Raw genomic sequence first — 18,889 nt, 5'->3', positions numbered from 1 at the left:
AATCAAGGGCAAACATGACAAAGTAGGAAAACTGTCAACATGCAATTTCGGTAAGCTCATTGTTCACACCATTGTGAACTATACATTGGTATATTGTATTACTTTTAGCCATACACCATTGTGAACTATACATTGATATATTGTATAACGTTTAGCCATACACCATTGTGAACTATACATTGGTATATTGTATTGCGATTAGCCATACACCACTGTGAACTATACATTGATATATTGTATAACCTTTAGCCATACACCATTGTGAACTATACATTGATATATTGTGTATCTTTTAGCCATACACAATTGTAAAATATACATTGGTATATTGTATTACCAATAGCCATACACTATTGTGAACTATACATTGCTATATTGAATTTATTTTAGCCATACACCACGATATATTGAATTACGTTTAGTTGCCATTGTGAACTATACATTGATAGATTGTATTACGTTTAGTCACACACAGCATTGCAAAGTAAACATTGATATAATTATAGCATTATGTTCAGTCATACACATTCGTGAATTACAGTGTTATTTTTAGTTTAACACTATCCTAAACTATATATAAATATAAAGTGCAATATTTTGTTGCAGGCCATTTAAAATTATACCTAAATATAATATATATATATGGGGCAAAGAAGTAATTCAAACAGTGTGGACAATGAGGCTTGTTAAATTTTCGAGGCAATCCATACATTTATGTGAGGATCCAGTGTTATCTGGATTATACTGTTTATATTACTTCTTTGACCCATATATACATATATGTATATACTAATATCCATACACCATGGTAAAGTATATAAAACATGGTTTTGATTTGGGTAACACGTCATGGTAAACTATATAGATATATGGTTAAGACCCTGCGACAATGTGCATACACAGGTTTTGTTCTAAAATGATAAATACCGGTGATCTTTTTACACAGAGTCTGAACATTTTGATCCCACACTCCATCAGGAAGGCAATGGATTTTGTCAACATCTGCAGTGTAGTTAGGGCTACAAATGACTGAACAAGATGCGCCCGCTTTGAAGGTACAACCTTGTAGATTTCCGTTTGTTATTGTAGAAGAACATGTCGCCTCTGCAATCAAGGGCAAACATGACAAAGTAGGAAAACTGTCAACATGCAATTTCGGTAAGCTACAGGTATGTATCTGTACACCCTAAACGAAAAGACTGTCTTGGAAATTAACTGTACTGTCGTGTTGGTAATTTATGCTTACAAATGCACTGCTGATGGATATCTGTTCTTGTGTGTTGGTAATGGATATCTGTTCTTATGTATTGGTAATGGTTATCTGTTGCATTGCGTTGGTAATGGATATCTGTTCTTATGTATTGGTAATGGATATCTGTTCTTGTGTGTTGGTAATGGATATCTGTTCTTGTGTGTTGGTAATGGATATCTGTTCTTGTGTGTTGGTAATGGATATCTGTTCTTATGTATTGGTAATGGATATCTGTTCTTATGTATTGGTAATGGATATCTGTTCTTGTGTGTTGGTAATGGATATCTGTTCTTGTGTGTTGGTAATGGATATCTGTTCTTGTGTGTTGGTAATGGATATCTGTTCTTGTGTGTTGGTAATGGATATCTGTTGCATTGCGTTGGTAATGGAAACCTATTATAGTGCGATGGCAATTTATATCTGATGTTATGTGTTAAAACGGATATATGCTGTAGTGTGTTGGTAATTGGTATCTGTTGAAGTGTATTGGTAATGGATATCTTTCCTAGTATTTTTGTAATGGATATTTGTTAAAGTGGGTTGGTAATGGATATCTGTTGTAGTGTAATGGTGACAGATATCTGTTCTCGTGTGTTTGTTATAGAAATCTGTCCTTGTGTATTGGTAATGGATATCTTTTATTGTGTGTTGCTAATGGATATCTGCTATAGCTTGATTGTAATGGAAATTTGTTCTAGTGTATAAATTCTTGCTTGATGGTAATGGATATGTCTACTAATGTGTTATGCTTATCCTGACCTAGGCCTCATACAGCGATAGTCTGGGCTAAAAATACAGGTAAAGTATCACGTGACCCCAGTATACCCACAGTAACAACATAGACCGACAAGGTCCGTTGGCGCACTGTGCATTGTGAACGGATTAAGTAGTCAATCAAGCCAATATGAAATATAGTAAAATTGACACACTTTTTGAAATTAGAATTTTGCACCCATCCATGTATATCTGTTGTCGACGCGGCAGTTCATTTACATTTAACTTTGAAAGATGCGGAGCCAATCATTTATTTTACTCTTTTTTTATCCACGTGAAGTTTTGTTGTCGCATCATTATCTTTTTACTCTTTTTTATAATTTTATCTTTATACTGAATACTTTATATTGATATGCATTTACTGTTGAAAATATCTTTCAAATACGATCAAGAACAAGAGGGTCATGGCCCTTAACGGTCATCTGACAATTGAACCATTATATAAAGAGTGTGTCCGTGTGATATGTGTTCCTTTGTCCCGAGAGGTTAGACCTGCCTCATTTATATATAGTATGAGTTCCCTCTCCCAATGATGTTTCACATCGAATTTCATTGTAATCCACTCAAAGGTTTAGGATGTATAGGTTTAAAAGCAAAAAATCACCAAAGTTCCTCTTTGGGCCCTGTCCTTCTATCCCCAGGGGTTGGGCTAGCCTCTTTTATATTAAATGTAATAACCCATCCCCAATGATGTTTCACACCGAATTTCATTGTAATCCACTCAAAGGTTTAGGAGGAGTAGGGGTTTTGAAGCAAACATCCATCAAAATTCCCGTTTTTGTTTTTCCCGCCCATCTAATCCCAGGGGATTACACTAACCTCATTTATATAAGATATGATTGCCCTCTTTCAAGGATGTTTCACATAAAATTTGAAAGAAATCTGCTTTTGGTTTAAGTAGGAGTAACGTTTTGCAAGTAAAAGTTCAACGGCAGACGGTGTACGACGAAGAACGATGCAAGATGACTATAGTCCTGACCACTTCTAGTCCATGCTAAAATTTATATATTTTATCGACTATGTTTTTTCAATTTTTCGATACCAGCGCATCGGAGGACCACCTTTAAGAATAAGACTTTAGTTGTCTTCTTGCACATAAAATTAAAATTAGACATTGTAAATATTGGTCTTCCGATGAGCGCTATGTCACAAAGTAATTTGAGACAGCAATGTCAATAGAAAAATCGAACGCAAAGCATCATATGTAACACATGCAACACATGCAACACATGCAACAATGTTCAAAGCCCATTCAAATCTCACTTAATAAAGAATATGCGAGGCATCAAACCAGAGGGATAGAGAGATGATTCTACCAAACAGAAACCGCCAACCATTAATAAAAAAAACATGCCCGGAATAGAATAAACGATGCACATATGGACGGATGAATATTGTTTTGGACATCATACAGAAAAATTGCTGGTCAATTTACGAAAACTCCATAAACTTCATCCATCGATTTGTTTTATCATTGAAACTAGTTATGCTACTGAAGTGAAATTTCATTATGACTTTCAATGTTATCTGGAACTGAGTAAGCTCATACACTGATTTATTTTATTTTATTTTATTTTATTTTTTGTTTTGAAAGACACAGAGATATGAGACAATCAAGTATGGGTGACTAAGGTGTTACAACACACAAAAAAGAGAGGTGTTTATGAAAGAGGAAAAAAATTCTGCGTTAACTTGTAGGAAAGATTAACAGCATATAAAGTCTTCAATTTAGTTACAATAAATTATTCTCTAACATATTTCGAAAGTGTTAATGTTTCAAATCGTTGTAAGTAAAATGGCTAGGTCATCGTTGTAACTGGAGATGGTAAAAGCAATTAAAATATAGCAATGTAAAAAAGATAGGAGTGTATAAGTAACTTGTTGATAAAATATGTCTGTACTCGTTTATAGTGGATATCAGCATTCATGTGTTTATTATGGATATCAGTACTACTACTCATGGTTAATAATGGATATCTGTACTAGTGTGTTTTAACGGATATCTGCACTTGTGTGTTAAAATGGATATCTTTACTCGTGTTTTATAATGGATATCTGCACTTGTGTGTTTAAAATTGATATGAGTATTCATTTGTTTATAATGGATAACTGTATCCGTGTGTTTTTGTGGATATCAGTACTCATATGTTTATAATGGATATCAGTATTCGTGCGTTTATTATGGCTATGAGTTCCTGTGCATATATCATGAATATCTGTTCTTGATTAATGGTGATCAGTTCCTGTGTATATATCATGAATATCTGTACTTGATTAATGGTTATCGGTAAACGTGTCTTTATTTAGCACGTCATAGTACTTTTTGTAGTGTATGTAATTTTGCAAAGATTAAATTCTGGTTTGTTATGGAATGGGGTTTGTAGGTGTGTAAACAATTCATAAGGCCGAGTACTTGTGGTAATGAATTCAGTATCAGCGAGGTTTTTCTGATGATGGAGACTTGTTTGTTTTTTTAGCTTTTACAGTTTTGTGAGAGTTTGGTTATAAGGAATTTCTAAGGATTTAGTAATTGGAACATTGATTAACAAGAGGCCCACATGCCTTAACGGTCACCCGAGTTCGGATATAGCACTTTGTATATTATGGGTCCCGTCTCTGAGCCCCCTCAGTGGGTGATTACAGTAAAATAAAGATGTACGATGTAATTCTATTTAAGTTTGAACTGAACAAAATATACCTGGAAGTATGATTTCCCTATATCAACTGAACTTAGCTACACTACCTCCTCCAGGGAAGTACGAAAACTTTGGGAAAATGTATGTATGTCCAATATATCTGGGTCTGTAGGAGACGAACATTAAAATAAGTTCTAATTTGATTTTTTTTACGACGGACAAAGGCGGTTAGAATAGGTCACTGGAGACCTCGTCTCAGGTGACCTAAAAAGATGAAAGTTTGTTGACATGGTAATCAAAAACTGACAGATCTAAATATTACAGAAGTTCATATTTATCTATGTTTACATAAATAATTTAAACCTCAATTAATATTCTACCAGATCCAGTAAACAATAAGCTTGGACACAAGCAAATTCTAACGGTGTCTAGAAACCTGTTAGCAAAACCCAGTGAAAAGATGTGCTTGATGTGAAGAGAGCCGTTTAAACAGAGACAAGTGGACAAAAAATATACTTACTTTGTACACAAAGCTCTGCCAGTGGTGTGCTCCACATGCCGCTGGACAGACATACAACTGCCTCTATCAGTGGCTTTTTAACCAGTGTGCCAGGGCATGTCCATGTGCACGACTCGCCCGACTTACCCTGGCAATTTACTAAGCTTCCGTCCTGCATGTTGGTATCACATACTTTCTCTGTAATACAAAAGGGTTGTTGTGATAAATTACACAATAATAACAGATACAAATTACTGGAATAGCATTATAGACCAAAAACCCTTTCCATAATACTCAATGTGGTGTCAAATGAGTTCTAAGCTATATGATGTTGATTAACCAGATATGTCAATATCTACTGTCAAGATGTTAATCATGTAGTCTTAATTGTCGAGAAATGTCAATATCAAATGTGGAGATGTTAGTTATTTAATGTTAATTGACTTGAAATGCCAATATCCACCGTTGACGTTTTAGCTATGAAGTGTTAATTGACTAGAAATGTCAAGATCCACTGTCGAATTGTCAGCTATGTAGTGTTGAATCCACTGTCGAATTGTTAGTTATGAAGTTAAATTGAAAAATGTGATAGTGCTCATTGTCGAGATGATAGTTTACAAAATTATAACGTTTCCGTTGAAAATAGTATCTTCCAGCATCATATTATAATTGAATGTATTATTTCTTATACAGTCTATACACTTAATCCACATTGCAGAATTGAAGCTGACAACAAAGAATAAGATTTATGATTAATCCATTTGAATTCCACTGCAACAATTATTATCTAGTTTTGTTACATCCGCAGAAAACTACCAATAATGCACACACCTTACTGTTAAAAGTTAAACTATCAAGTTCTTGTGAAGGATATAGCGCAAATTGTGATATGTCCATTATATATTATACCAAATATCATTTGTACGTGTGTTAATTATAATAAAACGTGGGAGAAAAAAAGAGTGGTAGTTTGGAGTGATGTAATATTTAAATGTGTGAGTAGAGAGTGGCGCTGGAGTGATGTAATATTTTAAATGTGCAAAAATATGTATAGACCACCTGTTGTTGTTAAGGATTAAGATTAAGATTTTCGGGTATGTGGATTAGAGTTCAAATTTTAGCGCAAAATCGAACTAAACAGATCAGCGCAATGACGAATTACCGCAAACAAAAAGGCTTGATGAAAAAAACAATAAATTAACGGAAAACTTACAGTGTTAAAAACGCTAAAATATTATTACCGCTAAAACTAAAGGTTTACAGTACAATCCATTCAGATATGTACATTGTAGGTATGGATGTGGATTAGGATGTATGACACCGAGGTTTGTGGGACAGTGTATGTTGTATACGTATGGAAATCGATGGGTTTAGTTTGGTTTTGCATTGTTTAACGTCCTATAAACAGCCTTAGTCATTTGAGGACCACACATTCTGTGGCTAAGGATGTATGACACCAAGATATGTGTGGACTTGTTTATATTTAGGTTAGGGTTTGTGTAAGGTGTAGGTAAGACTGTGAATGAGGATGTCGACGAGGATGTGGATTAGAGAGGATAGACACTAAGGCTTGTAGACGAGGGTGTTGTGAGGATATGTGGATAAGGGTGTCGGTGTACTCAGATTTGTGAGGATATGTGGATAAGGGTGAAGGTGTACTCAGATTTGTGAGGATATGTGGATAAGTGTTTCGGAGGACTAAGATTTGTGAGGATATGTGGATAAGGGTGTAGGTGGACTAAGATTTCTGAGGATATGTGGATTAGGATGTAGGTGTACTCAGATTTGTGGGGATATGTGGATTAGGGTGAAGGTGTACTCAGATTTGTGAGGATATGTGGATTAGGATGTAGGTGTACTAATATTTGTGAGGATATGTGGATAAGGGTGTCGGTGTACTCAGATTTGTGAGGATATGTGGATTAGGATGTAGATGTACTCAGATTTATGAGGATATGTGGATAAGTGTTTCGGAGGACTAAGATTTGTGAGGATATATGGATAAGGGTGAAGGTGTACTCAGATTTGTGAGGATATGTGGATAAGTGTTTCGGAGGACTAAGATTTGTGAGGATATGTGGATAAGTGTTTCGGAGGACTAAGATTTGTGAGGATATGTGGATAAGGGTGAAGGTGTACTCAGATTTGTGAGGATATGTGGATAAGTGTTTCGGAGGACTAAGATTTGTGAGGATATGTGGATAAGGGTGAAGGTGTACTCAGATTTGTGAGGATATGTGGATAAGTGTTTCGGAGGACTAAGATTTGTGAGGATATGCGGATAAGTGTTTCGGAGGACTAAGATTTGTGAGGATATGTGGATAAGGGTGAAGGTGTACTCAGATTTGTGAGGATATGTGGATAAGTGTTTCGGAGGACTAAGATTTGTGAGGATATGTGGATAAGGGTGAAGGTGTACTCAGATTTGTGAGGATATGTAGATAAGGGTGAAGGTGTACTCAGATTTGTGAGAATATGTGGATAAGGGTGTCGGTGTACTCAGATTTGTGAGAATATGTGGATAAGTGTTTCGGAGGACTAAGATTTGTGAGGATATGTAGATAAGGGTGTCGGTGTACTCAGATTTGTGAGGATATGTGGATAAGGGTGAAGGTGTACTCAGATTTGTGAGGATATGTGGATAAGTGTTTCGGAGGACTAAGATTTGTGAGGATATGTGGATAAGGGTGTAGGTGGACTAAGATTTGTGAGGATATGTGGATTAGGATGTAGGTGTACTCAGATTTGTGGGGATATGTGGATTAGGGTGAAGGTGTACTCAGATTTGTGAGGATATGTGGATTAGGGTGTAGGTTGACTAATATTTGTGAGGATATGTGGATAAGTGTTTCGGAGGACTAAGATTTGTGAGGATATGTGGATAAGGGTGAAGGTGTACTCAGATTTGTGAGGATATGTGGATAAGTGTTTCGGAGGACTAAGATTTGTGAGGATATGTGGATAAGGGTGAAGGTGTACTCAGATTTGTGAGGATATGTGGATAAGTGTTTCGGAGGACGAAGATTTGTGAGGATATGTGGATAAGTGTTTCGGAGGACTAAGATTTGTGAGGATATGTGGATAAGGGTGAAGGTGTACTCAGATTTGTGAGGATATGTGGATAAGTGTTTCGGAGGACTAAGATTTGTGAGGATATGTGGATAAGGGTGAAGGTGTACACAGATTTGTGAGGATATGTGGATAAGTGTTTCGGAGGACTAAGATTTGTGAGGATATGTGGATAAGGGTGAAGGTGTATTCAGATTTGTGAGGATATATGGATAAGTGTTTCGGAGGACTATGATTTGTGAGGATATGTGGATAAGGGTGAAGGTGTACTCAGATTTGTGAGGATATGTGGATAAGTGTTTCGGAGGACTAAGATTTGTGAGGATATGTGGATAAGGGTGAAGGTGTACTCAGATTTGTGAGGATATGTGGATAAGTGTTTCGGAGGACTAAGATTTGTGAGGATATGCGGATAAGTGTTTCGGAGGACTAAGATTTGTGAGGATATGTGGATAAGGGTGAAGGTGTACTCAGATTTGTGAGGATATGTGGATAAGTGTTTCGGAGGACTAAGATTTGTGAGGATATGTGGATAAGGGTGAAGGTGTACACAGATTTGTGAGGATATGTGGATAAGTGTTTCGGAGGACTAAGATTTGTGAGGATATGTGGATAAGGGTGAAGGTGTACTCAGATTTGTGAGGATATGTAGATAAGGGTGAAGGTGTACTCAGATTTGTGAGGATATGTGGATAAGGGTGAAGGTGTACTCAGATTTGTGAGAATATGTGGATAAGGGTGTCGGTGTACTCAGATTTGTGAGGATATGTGGATAAGTGTTTCGGAGGACTACGATTTGTGAGGATATGTGGATAAGGGTGTAGGTGGACTAAGATTTGTGAGGATATGTGGATTAGGATGTAGGTGTACTCAGAGTTGTGAGGACATGTTGATAAGGGTGTAGGTGTACTCAAATTTGTGGGGATATGCGGATTAGGATGCAGGTGTACTCAGATTTGTGGGGATATGCTGATTAGGATATAGGTGTACTCAGATTTGTGAGGATATGTGGATTAGGATGTAGGTGTACTCAGATTTGTGAGGATATGTGGATTAGGATGTAGGTGGACTAAGATTTGTAGGGATATGTGGATTAGGATGTAGGTGTACTCAGATTTGTGAGGATATGTGGATTAGGATGTAGGTGTACTAAGATTTGTGAGGATATGTGGATTAGGATATAGGTGTACTCAGATTTGTGAGGATATGTGGATAAGGGTGAAGGTGTACTCAGATTTGTGAGGATATGTAGATAAGGGTGAAGGTGTACTCAGATTTGTGAGGATATGTGGATAAGGGTGAAGGTGTACTCAGATTTGTGAGAATATGTGGATAAGGGTGTCGGTGTACTCAGATTTGTGAGGATATGTGGATAAGTGTTTCGGAGGACTACGATTTGTGAGGATATGTGGATAAGGGTGTAGGTGGACTAAGATTTGTGAGGATATGTGGATTAGGATGTAGGTGTACTCAGAGTTGTGAGGACATGTTGATAAGGGTGTAGGTGTACTCAAATTTGTGGGGATATGCGGATTAGGATGCAGGTGTACTCAGATTTGTGGGGATATGCTGATTAGGATATAGGTGTACTCAGATTTGTGAGGATATGTGGATTAGGATGTAGGTGTACTCAGATTTGTGAGGATATGTGGATTAGGATGTAGGTGGACTAAGATTTGTAGGGATATGTGGATTAGGATGTAGGTGTACTCAGATTTTTGAGGATATGTGGATTAGGATGTAGGTGTACTAAGATTTGTGAGGATATGTGGATTAGGATATAGGTGTACTCAGATTTGTGAGGATATGTGGATTAGGATGTAGGTGTACTCAGATTTGTGAGGATATGTGGATTAGGATGTAGGTGTACTCAGATTTGTGGGGATATGCGGATTAGGATGCAGGTGTACTCAGATTTGTGAGGATATGTGGATTAGGATATAGGTGTACTCAGATTTGTGAGGATATGTGGATTAGGATGTAGGTGTACTCAGATTTGTGAGGATATGTTGATTTACAGATTTGTGAAGGTATGGATAAGGGTGTAGGTGTTATCCGATTTGTAAGGATATGTGGGAGCTCGCGAATGAGTTGCTAAGGAGCCAGTGCTACACAGATTCATGTGTAAACAAGTATGGGTGCAGGAGGATTTGGTTGTGGAAGGCTGGAACCACAAAACTCTACAGAATGCACCACTCGTAGAAGTCACGTGAAGTAAAGTTAAACAATACTCTTGGCCACAGAAAACAACATCCACACAGTAGAGAATAACAAGACATGCAACAACAACAGCACACAACATCCATAGATAGCTTTGTGTTTGGCCAGCCATCCGATGTTGTACCTTCTGGGAGTGTTTCTGGGTCAGCTGTTGTAGGGGTCCGGGTAGTGATGACCTTTGTCAAGGTCGTTGTTGGAACAGTATGTACAGTAGTAATCACGCGTGTAGTTGTGTCGTGAACGGTGACCGTAGGTTTATACGTAGTTATGATTGTTGATGGTTGTTGCGTTGTAGATGGTTTGGCTTACGAAAATAAGTTTGTAAAAAAATATTGAACACAAAAATGTTTGTCATATAACCCCTATCATATATTATACAATGGATAATGAAAAAAATTTGATTTACCTATGATATATGGGAAAATGAAAAAACATAAAGATTTCTTTCTTCAAAATTCTTGAAATAATTCAATGCTTCTGTTCTATACTATACATAGAATGTTTGACAGAATGGCTTACCTATACACAGAGTGTCAGTAGGGGAATCCCAGAACATTGAAGAGGTACAAGTAAGGATATTTACATCCGGGTTCTTCATATATTTGTCCGATTTACAACTGTACCCACAACTCGTTCCGCTGAGGGCTGAGCAACCTGGGTTTAGGTCGCCATTGGGAATCTGGGTTGGACATTTTGGTGGAGCTTCAAAGAATTTTTCAAATGTGAAACATACAGGTAACAACTCAGATTGTCAAGTGAAAACAATCAGAAATAGACAAGAAAGTATTCATGAATATGACACGATTATCAGGTAATTGAGTTCCGCTATCTGTTAGTAAACAAACATAGAAAGAACACATTTCAAACACCGGAAGCTGTAGTATAAGAAAGAATGACTCAACTTACCAGTGGTACATGTTAACTGGGTAGCCTGGTCAAGGTACAGCCCATCAGGACAACCACATTTCTTTTTACCAGATGGCCTTGCGAAACAGTAGTGTGAGCACATGCCGTTATTGCTACCACACTGGGTATTATCTACAATTATAAAGTGCATTTGTATAGTATGTAAACAACAAATGTCACCATTACAACTATACTTATTAGTACCACACTGGGTATTATCTACAATTATAAATTATAGTATACAACAAATGTCACCATGACAACTATACTTATTAGTACCACACTGAGTATTATCCACAATTATAAATTATAGTATACAACAAATGTCACCATGACAAATATAGTCGCTACGTTTCCAAGCTTGCCGTTACTACCAAATCACAAATATTACCATTAGCTAGTTTTTCCTTGGGTATCAAATTATAAACGTACGACCTAATTCTTTATCACTTTTACAATATAAACAGCAACACTATTTCTCAACGTGATGCACACTACTTTTGATTACCAAGTATTTCGAAATCGTATTTGGTCAGAATTGATTTACAGAAGTGCAAGTCTAAAACAAAACCATCGTTGTTTCTACAGCAACAGTGCGGCCATCATTCTTCCAGCCATTAACATCAAGGTTTTGTAATAACCAATTCAAGATCTACCAAAGTTTTATCACTATCGCTATTGATGTAGCTTAAAACTGCTTTATCAATCCATAATGGCTCATGCAGGAGTTGGCGAAATATTCAAGACCGTGTTGGAAAACGCTTACGATTTTCTGTGCATGTTTGACTTTCTGAACTTTCAGTTATTGCCATTGATGACATGATTGAGATTTTATTTCTATTGTTATTTGTATGGAGGGATGACGCACGATACGGAGGAATGACACACGATACCGAGGGACGACACACGATACGGAGGGATGACGGAGGAATGACTCTCGATACGGAGGAATGACACAGATACGGAGGAATGACACACGATACGGAGGAATGACACACGATACGGAGGAATGACACACTATACGGAGGAATGACACACGATACGGAGGAATGACACACGATACGGAGGTATGACACACGATACGGAGGAATGACACACGATACGGAGGAATGACTCGATACGGAGGAATGACTCTCGATACGGAGGAATGACACACGATACGGAGGATTGACACACGATACGGAGGAATGACTCTCATTAGGGATGACACACTATACGGATGAATGACACACGATACGGAGGAATGACTCTCGATACGGAGGAATGACACACGATACGGAGGAATGACACACGATACGGAGGAATGACACACGATACGGAGGAATGACACGATACGGAGGAATGACACGATACAGAAGAATGACACACGACACGGAGGTATGACACACGATACGGAGGGACGACAAACGATACCGAGGGACGACACACGATACGGAGGAATGACACACGATACGGAGGAATGCCACACGATACGGAGGAATGACTTTCGATACGGAGGAATGACACACGATACGGAGGAATGACTCTCGATACGGAGGAATGACACACCATACGGAGGGATGACACACGATACGGAGGGATGACACGATACGGAGGAATGACACGATACTGAGGGATGACACACGATACGGAGGAATAACACACTATACGGAGGAATGACACGATACGGAGGGATGACACACGATACGGAGGGATGACACACGATACGGAGGATTGACACACGATACGGAGGGATGACACACGATACGGAGGGATGACACACGATACGGAGGAATGACACACGATACGGAGGAATGACACACGATACGGAGGAATGACACGATACGGAGAAATGACACACGATACAGAGGAATGACACGCGATACGGAGAGATGACACACGATACGGAGGGATGACACACGATACGGAGGAATGGCTCTCGATACAGAGGGATGACACACGATACGGAGGAATGGCTCTCGATACGGAGGAATGACACACGATACGGAGGGATGACACACGATACGGAGGAATGGCTCTCGATACAGAGGGATGACACACGATACGGAGGATTGACACACGATGCGGAGGAATGATACACGATACGGAGGAATGACACGATACGGAGAAATGACACACGATACGGAGGAATGACACATGATACGGAGGGATGACACACGATACGGAGGAATGACACGATACAGAAGGATGACACACGATACGGAGGGATGACACACGATACGGAGGAATGGCTCTCGATACAGAAGGATGACACACGATACGGAGGGATGACACGATACGGAGGAATGACACACGATACGGAGGGATGACACACGATACGGAGGAAGGGCACACGATACGGAGGTTGACACACGATACGGAGCACTGACACGATACGGAGGAATGACACACGATACGAAGGAATTACACACAATACGGAGTAACGACACACGATACGGAGGAATGACACACGATACGGAGGGATGACACGATACGAAGGGATAACACACGATACGGATGTATGACAGACGATACGGATGTATGACACACGATACGGATGTATGACACACGATACGGAGGAATGAGACACGATACGAAGGGATGACACACAATACGGAGTAACGACACACGATACGGAGGAATGACACACGATACGGAGGGATGACACGATACGGAGGGATAGCACACGATACGGAGGAATGACACACGATACGGATGTATGACACACGATACGGAGGGATGACACACGATACGGAGGAATGACACACGATACGGAGGGATGATACACGATACGGAGGAATGACACACGATACGGAGGGATGACACACGATACGGAGGGATGACACACGATACGGAGGAATGACACACGATACGGAGGGATGATACACGATACGGAAGGATGACTCTCGATACGGAGGAATGACTCCCAATACGGATGAATGACTCCTGATTCAGAGGAATGACTCTCGATACGGAGGTATGACACGATACGGAGGGATGACACACGATACGGAGGAATGACACACGATACGGAGGGATGACACACGATACGGAGGAATGACACATGATACGGAGGGATGACACACGATACGGAGGAATGACACACGATACGGAGGAATGACACACGATACGAAGGGATGACACGATACGGATGTATGACACACGATACGGAGGGATGACACACGATACGGAGGGATGACACACGATACGAAGGGATGACTCTCGATACGGAGGAATAACACACTATACGGAGGAATGACACATGATACGGAGGGATGACTCCCGAAACGGAGGAATGACTCCTGATACGGAGGAATGACTCCTGATACGGAGGAATGACTCTCGATACGGAGGAATGACTCTCGATACGGAGGAATGGCTCTCGATAGTGAAGCCAACAGGAACACTCCTGTAACGCTCTCTTTATTTCGATGATAGAATTCTAGCATTGAACTTTAATCTCACAAAACATCAATGGCCGTAAATCACCCAAATTGTCGACATTGTAAAACAATACAACTTGTCTAGAACATGTTAGAAGACCTTACTTGGTTGTGTGTTTGCCGTCGGGACGATATCGGTCGAGTCACACGCTCCTAATTCCGGCTGGTCAGTCATGAAATCTTCTAATTGTTTGGTTTGTATATTCACTTTTATTATTCGGCTGCAAAAATAAATTACAAATCATTCAATGAATGCCGTTTATCACAACAACTGGCTTACACAACACTGGTTAACCAATATTAACAGTTAAAAACACAATGGCGTACAAACCGTAATATATATAGGGTTGAATTGGTGGAGAAATTTTCATCAATGGCCTTATTTATGACGATATGTTCTTCTATTAAAGTAAACAAATTTCGGGGTATTTTGGGGATTATAACGATAAATGGATATAAAACCTTAATAAAATACGTACTGAATCGATACATCTGGATATATATAATTCTCCGGATATATTCTCCTGATATATATAATTCTCCGGATATATTCTCCCGATATATATAATTCTCCGGATATATTCTCCGGATATATTCTCCCGATATATATAATTCTCCGGATATATTCTCCCGATATATATAATTCTCCGGATATATTCTTCCGATATATATAATTCTCCGGATATATTCTCCCGATATATATAATTCTCCGGATATATTCTCCCGATATATATAATTCTCCGGATATATTCTCCCGATATATCTCATTTTCCGGATATATTTCGTGGACCATTTCTCATTGTAAAAATAACAACAACGTAGCTATTTGTACCATTGCATTCACCTAAACAAGTAAATAAAATGATAAATCGGACGGATATAACTTTCCGGATGATAAGATAGAAGAGAACTTACTGTCTGTTGTATCCAACGTAGTAGAGATATATACCAGAGAGAACCACATCCACGGCGTCAGAGGTCATATCAGTCCGTAACACACTACGTGTGCCAGTTTGTAGGTTGATATACTCGATCTTATCCTGGTCTGTGTAGGCATCCGCCCAGTACAAAACCCCATCTGTATGGACAACATACCAATCAGTTGACAAACTCTATAGTCAGGACTCTAGAGAGGAGACTTAACACAACAGAGGTGGGACTCGAGGTTCGCGAGGGACGATCCGAAACTCCATAGATTGGACTAGAGACTCTAGACAGGAGATTCTAGACAGGAAACTCGAGATTCTAGACAGAAGATTCTAGACAGGAAACTCGAGATTCTAGACAGGAAGCTCGAGACTCTAGACAGGAAACTCGAGATTCTAGACAGGAGATTCTAGACAGGAAACTCGAGATTCTAGACAGGAGATTCTAGACAGGAAACTCGAGATTCTAGACAAGAAGCTCGAGATTCTAGACAGGAAGCTCGAGACTCTAGACAGGAAACTCGAGATTCTAGACAGGAAGCTCGAGATTCTAGACAGGAAGCTCGAGACTCTAGACAGGAAACTCGAGATTCTAGACAGGAAACTCGAGATTCTAGACACGAAGTTCGAGATTCTAGACAGGAAGCTCGAGACTCTAGACAGGAAACTCGAGATTCTAGACAGGAAACTCGAGATTCTAGACAGGAAGTTCGAGATTCTAGACAGGAAGCTCGAGACTCTAGACAGGAAACTCGAGATTCTAGACAGGAAGTTCGAGACTCTAGACAGAAGATTCTAGATTCTAGACAGGAAACTCGAGATTCTAGACGGGAGACTCAAGATTCTAGACAGGAAGCTCGAGATTCTATACAGGAGACTCGAGATTCTAGACAGGAAACTCGAGATTCTAGACAGGAAGCTCGAGATTCTAGACAGGAAACTAGAGACTCTAGACAGAAGATTCTAGACAGGAAGCTCGAGATTCTAGACAGGAAGCTCGAGATTCTAGACAGAAGATTCTAGACAGGAAACTCGAGATTCTAGACAGGAAGCTCGAGACTCTAGACAGGAAACTCGAGATTCTAGACAGGAGATTCTAGACAGGAAACTCGAGATTCTAGACAGGAAGCTCGAGACTCTAGACAGGAAACTCGAGATTCTAGACAGGAGATTCTAGACAGGAAACTCGAGATTCTAGACAGGAGACTCGAGATTCTAGATAGGAAACACGAGATTCAAGACAGGAAGCTCGAGATTCTAGACAGGAAACTCGAGATTCTAGACAGGAGACTCGGAATTCCTGACGTCGAACTCTACATTTTAGAGCTCCAAATATGGAACTCAAGAATCTAAAAAGAAAACTTGAGTCTCCAGAGATAGGACCCGAGATTCTAATGGTGGGACTAGAAGCTCCAGAAGTGAGACCCGATATTCTAGAAAGGAGATTCGAGACTCCGGGGGTTGGACTCGAGACTCCGGGGGTGGGACTCGAGACTCCAGAAAGGAAACTCAAAATTCCGGTGTAAGGGCTGTAGACACCAGTATGAGAACTCGATACCAAAGTGTTTGAGTTAAGAATCTGTATGCAAGAGTGGAAACGTTGATGTTAGTCCAACAATAAGTTTTGGAATCGATTAATAATTCGCTTGTTCAATAAACAACTAATTTTCATTGAAACTTAAAAACATTCATTACATGGTGTTTTTACCAGAAGCTGAAATGTCTTACTTTGATAGTCGATGGCCATGCCAAGAGGTGTTCCGCCACTTCTAGTAAAGTTGACGATAGTTTTGATGTTACCACCATCACTATCAGCTCGTGCTATGTACACTTCAGACCCATGGTTGTTGAAATATATATAACTGAAAAAAATAGATATCATATATTGCCAAATTTTAATCTCGTTTTATCAATTTGGAGCCATAATTTTGCTAACATCTTGACAATATCTCTTGCTTCTTATTCATACTGTTAAAATTTCTGACTATTCTGTTCTTTTTAAGAACACTTTCTTATAAATTTTAAAACTATTGTCAGCTTCATATAATTCCTGTGGCCAGTTTGGAGGAGCGATATTACTTCAGTTACTGAAGGGATGATAATTTTTATTGCAAGTATTGGATAAATACACAAGTGTGTACACTCATTTTTGGATCGGATCACTTACCCTTTTCCCGGATCTACACTCTCCCCTTTCCCGGATCTCAATTCACCCTTTTCCGGCTATACACTCACCCTTTATCTTGATCTACACTCACATTTTTACCGGATCTCCACTCACCCTTTTCTAGGCTCTATAGTCACCCTTTTCCCGGATTTACACTCACCCCTTTCCCGGATCTACACTCACCTTTTTCCCGGATCTACACTCACCCCTTTCCCGGATCTACACTCACTCCTTTCCCGGATCTACACTCACTCCTTTCCCGGATCTACACTCACCCCTTTCCCGGATCTACACTCACTCCTTTCCCGGATCTACACTCACCCCTTTCCCGGATCTACACTCACCTTTTTCCCGGATCTACACTCACCCCTTTCCCGGATCTACACTCACCTTTTTCCCGGATCTACACTCACCATTTTCCCGGATCTACACTCACCCCTTTCCCGGATCTACACTCACTCCTTTCCCGGATCTACACTCACCCTTTTCCAGGATCTATCGCAATGCCACCAGGAAAGTTGAGGTTTGGTATTAGGATCTTGCTTTCTATCTTATCACGTTTTGGTTTCATTACAGCAATGTAGCCCCTATTAAATTCTTTCGAATGTGATACCGTGAAATATATCTGGTTGATGGTGAAGTCAATGGCGAAACGATCAGGATACGACTCACCTTAAACAAAATGGTATACACTAAAACACAATGGTAAATAAACAATGTTAGTTTATAAATTGTGGGCACGATATCAGACATAATATAATACAAAGTATTACATAAATGCACTTATACATAACATGTACACCATAGTAGTATATAGAGGATATCTAACAGTGTCTTCAGTAATACCAAATATATTTCACGAGTGGGGCTAATATTTTGATATTTTTCACTCGTGCTACGCACTCGTGAAAAATATCAAAATATTAGCCACACGAGTGAAATATATTTGGTATTACTGAAGACGCTGTTAGATATTCTGTTTATTACATTTTTTATCAATGAAAACCCTACCCCGTAT

The 18,889-nt window shown here is 39.3% G+C and overlaps 1 protein-coding gene across 4 annotated transcripts in view; it reads right to left on the bottom strand.

The window, feature by feature from the left end:
- LOC117317676 (low-density lipoprotein receptor-related protein 4-like) overlaps positions 1 to 18,889 on the bottom strand; it is a 78,160-nt gene that overhangs the window by 8,493 nt on the left and 50,778 nt on the right. For 3 of the 4 annotated variants that reach the window (XR_004530229.1, XM_033872551.1, XM_033872562.1), the window contains exons 13-20: positions 18,354 to 18,543; positions 17,433 to 17,566; positions 15,694 to 15,856; positions 14,884 to 14,999; positions 11,357 to 11,488; positions 10,970 to 11,152; positions 5,183 to 5,359; positions 928 to 1,104 (exon numbers count right to left, since the gene is read on the bottom strand). Coding sequence is in view for 3 of the 4 variants with exons in the window: in XM_033872551.1 (XP_033728442.1) it covers positions 928 to 1,104; positions 5,183 to 5,359; positions 10,970 to 11,152; positions 11,357 to 11,488; positions 14,884 to 14,999; positions 15,694 to 15,856; positions 17,433 to 17,566; positions 18,354 to 18,543 (1,272 nt within the window). In the remaining variant the exon portion in view is untranslated. The remainder of the gene's footprint in view (positions 1 to 927; positions 1,105 to 5,182; positions 5,360 to 10,969; positions 11,153 to 11,356; positions 11,489 to 14,883; positions 15,000 to 15,693; positions 15,857 to 17,432; positions 17,567 to 18,353; positions 18,544 to 18,889) is intronic. The other variant, XM_033872570.1, reaches the window with a different exon arrangement.

Source organism: Pecten maximus, chromosome 2, assembly GCF_902652985.1.
Source record: "Pecten maximus chromosome 2, xPecMax1.1, whole genome shotgun sequence".
In the NCBI taxonomy this organism is placed as follows: Eukaryota; Metazoa; Mollusca; class Bivalvia; order Pectinida; family Pectinidae; genus Pecten; species Pecten maximus.
Note: the sequence above shows the minus strand (reverse complement) of the source record. Positions and strands in the feature narration are given on the sequence as shown.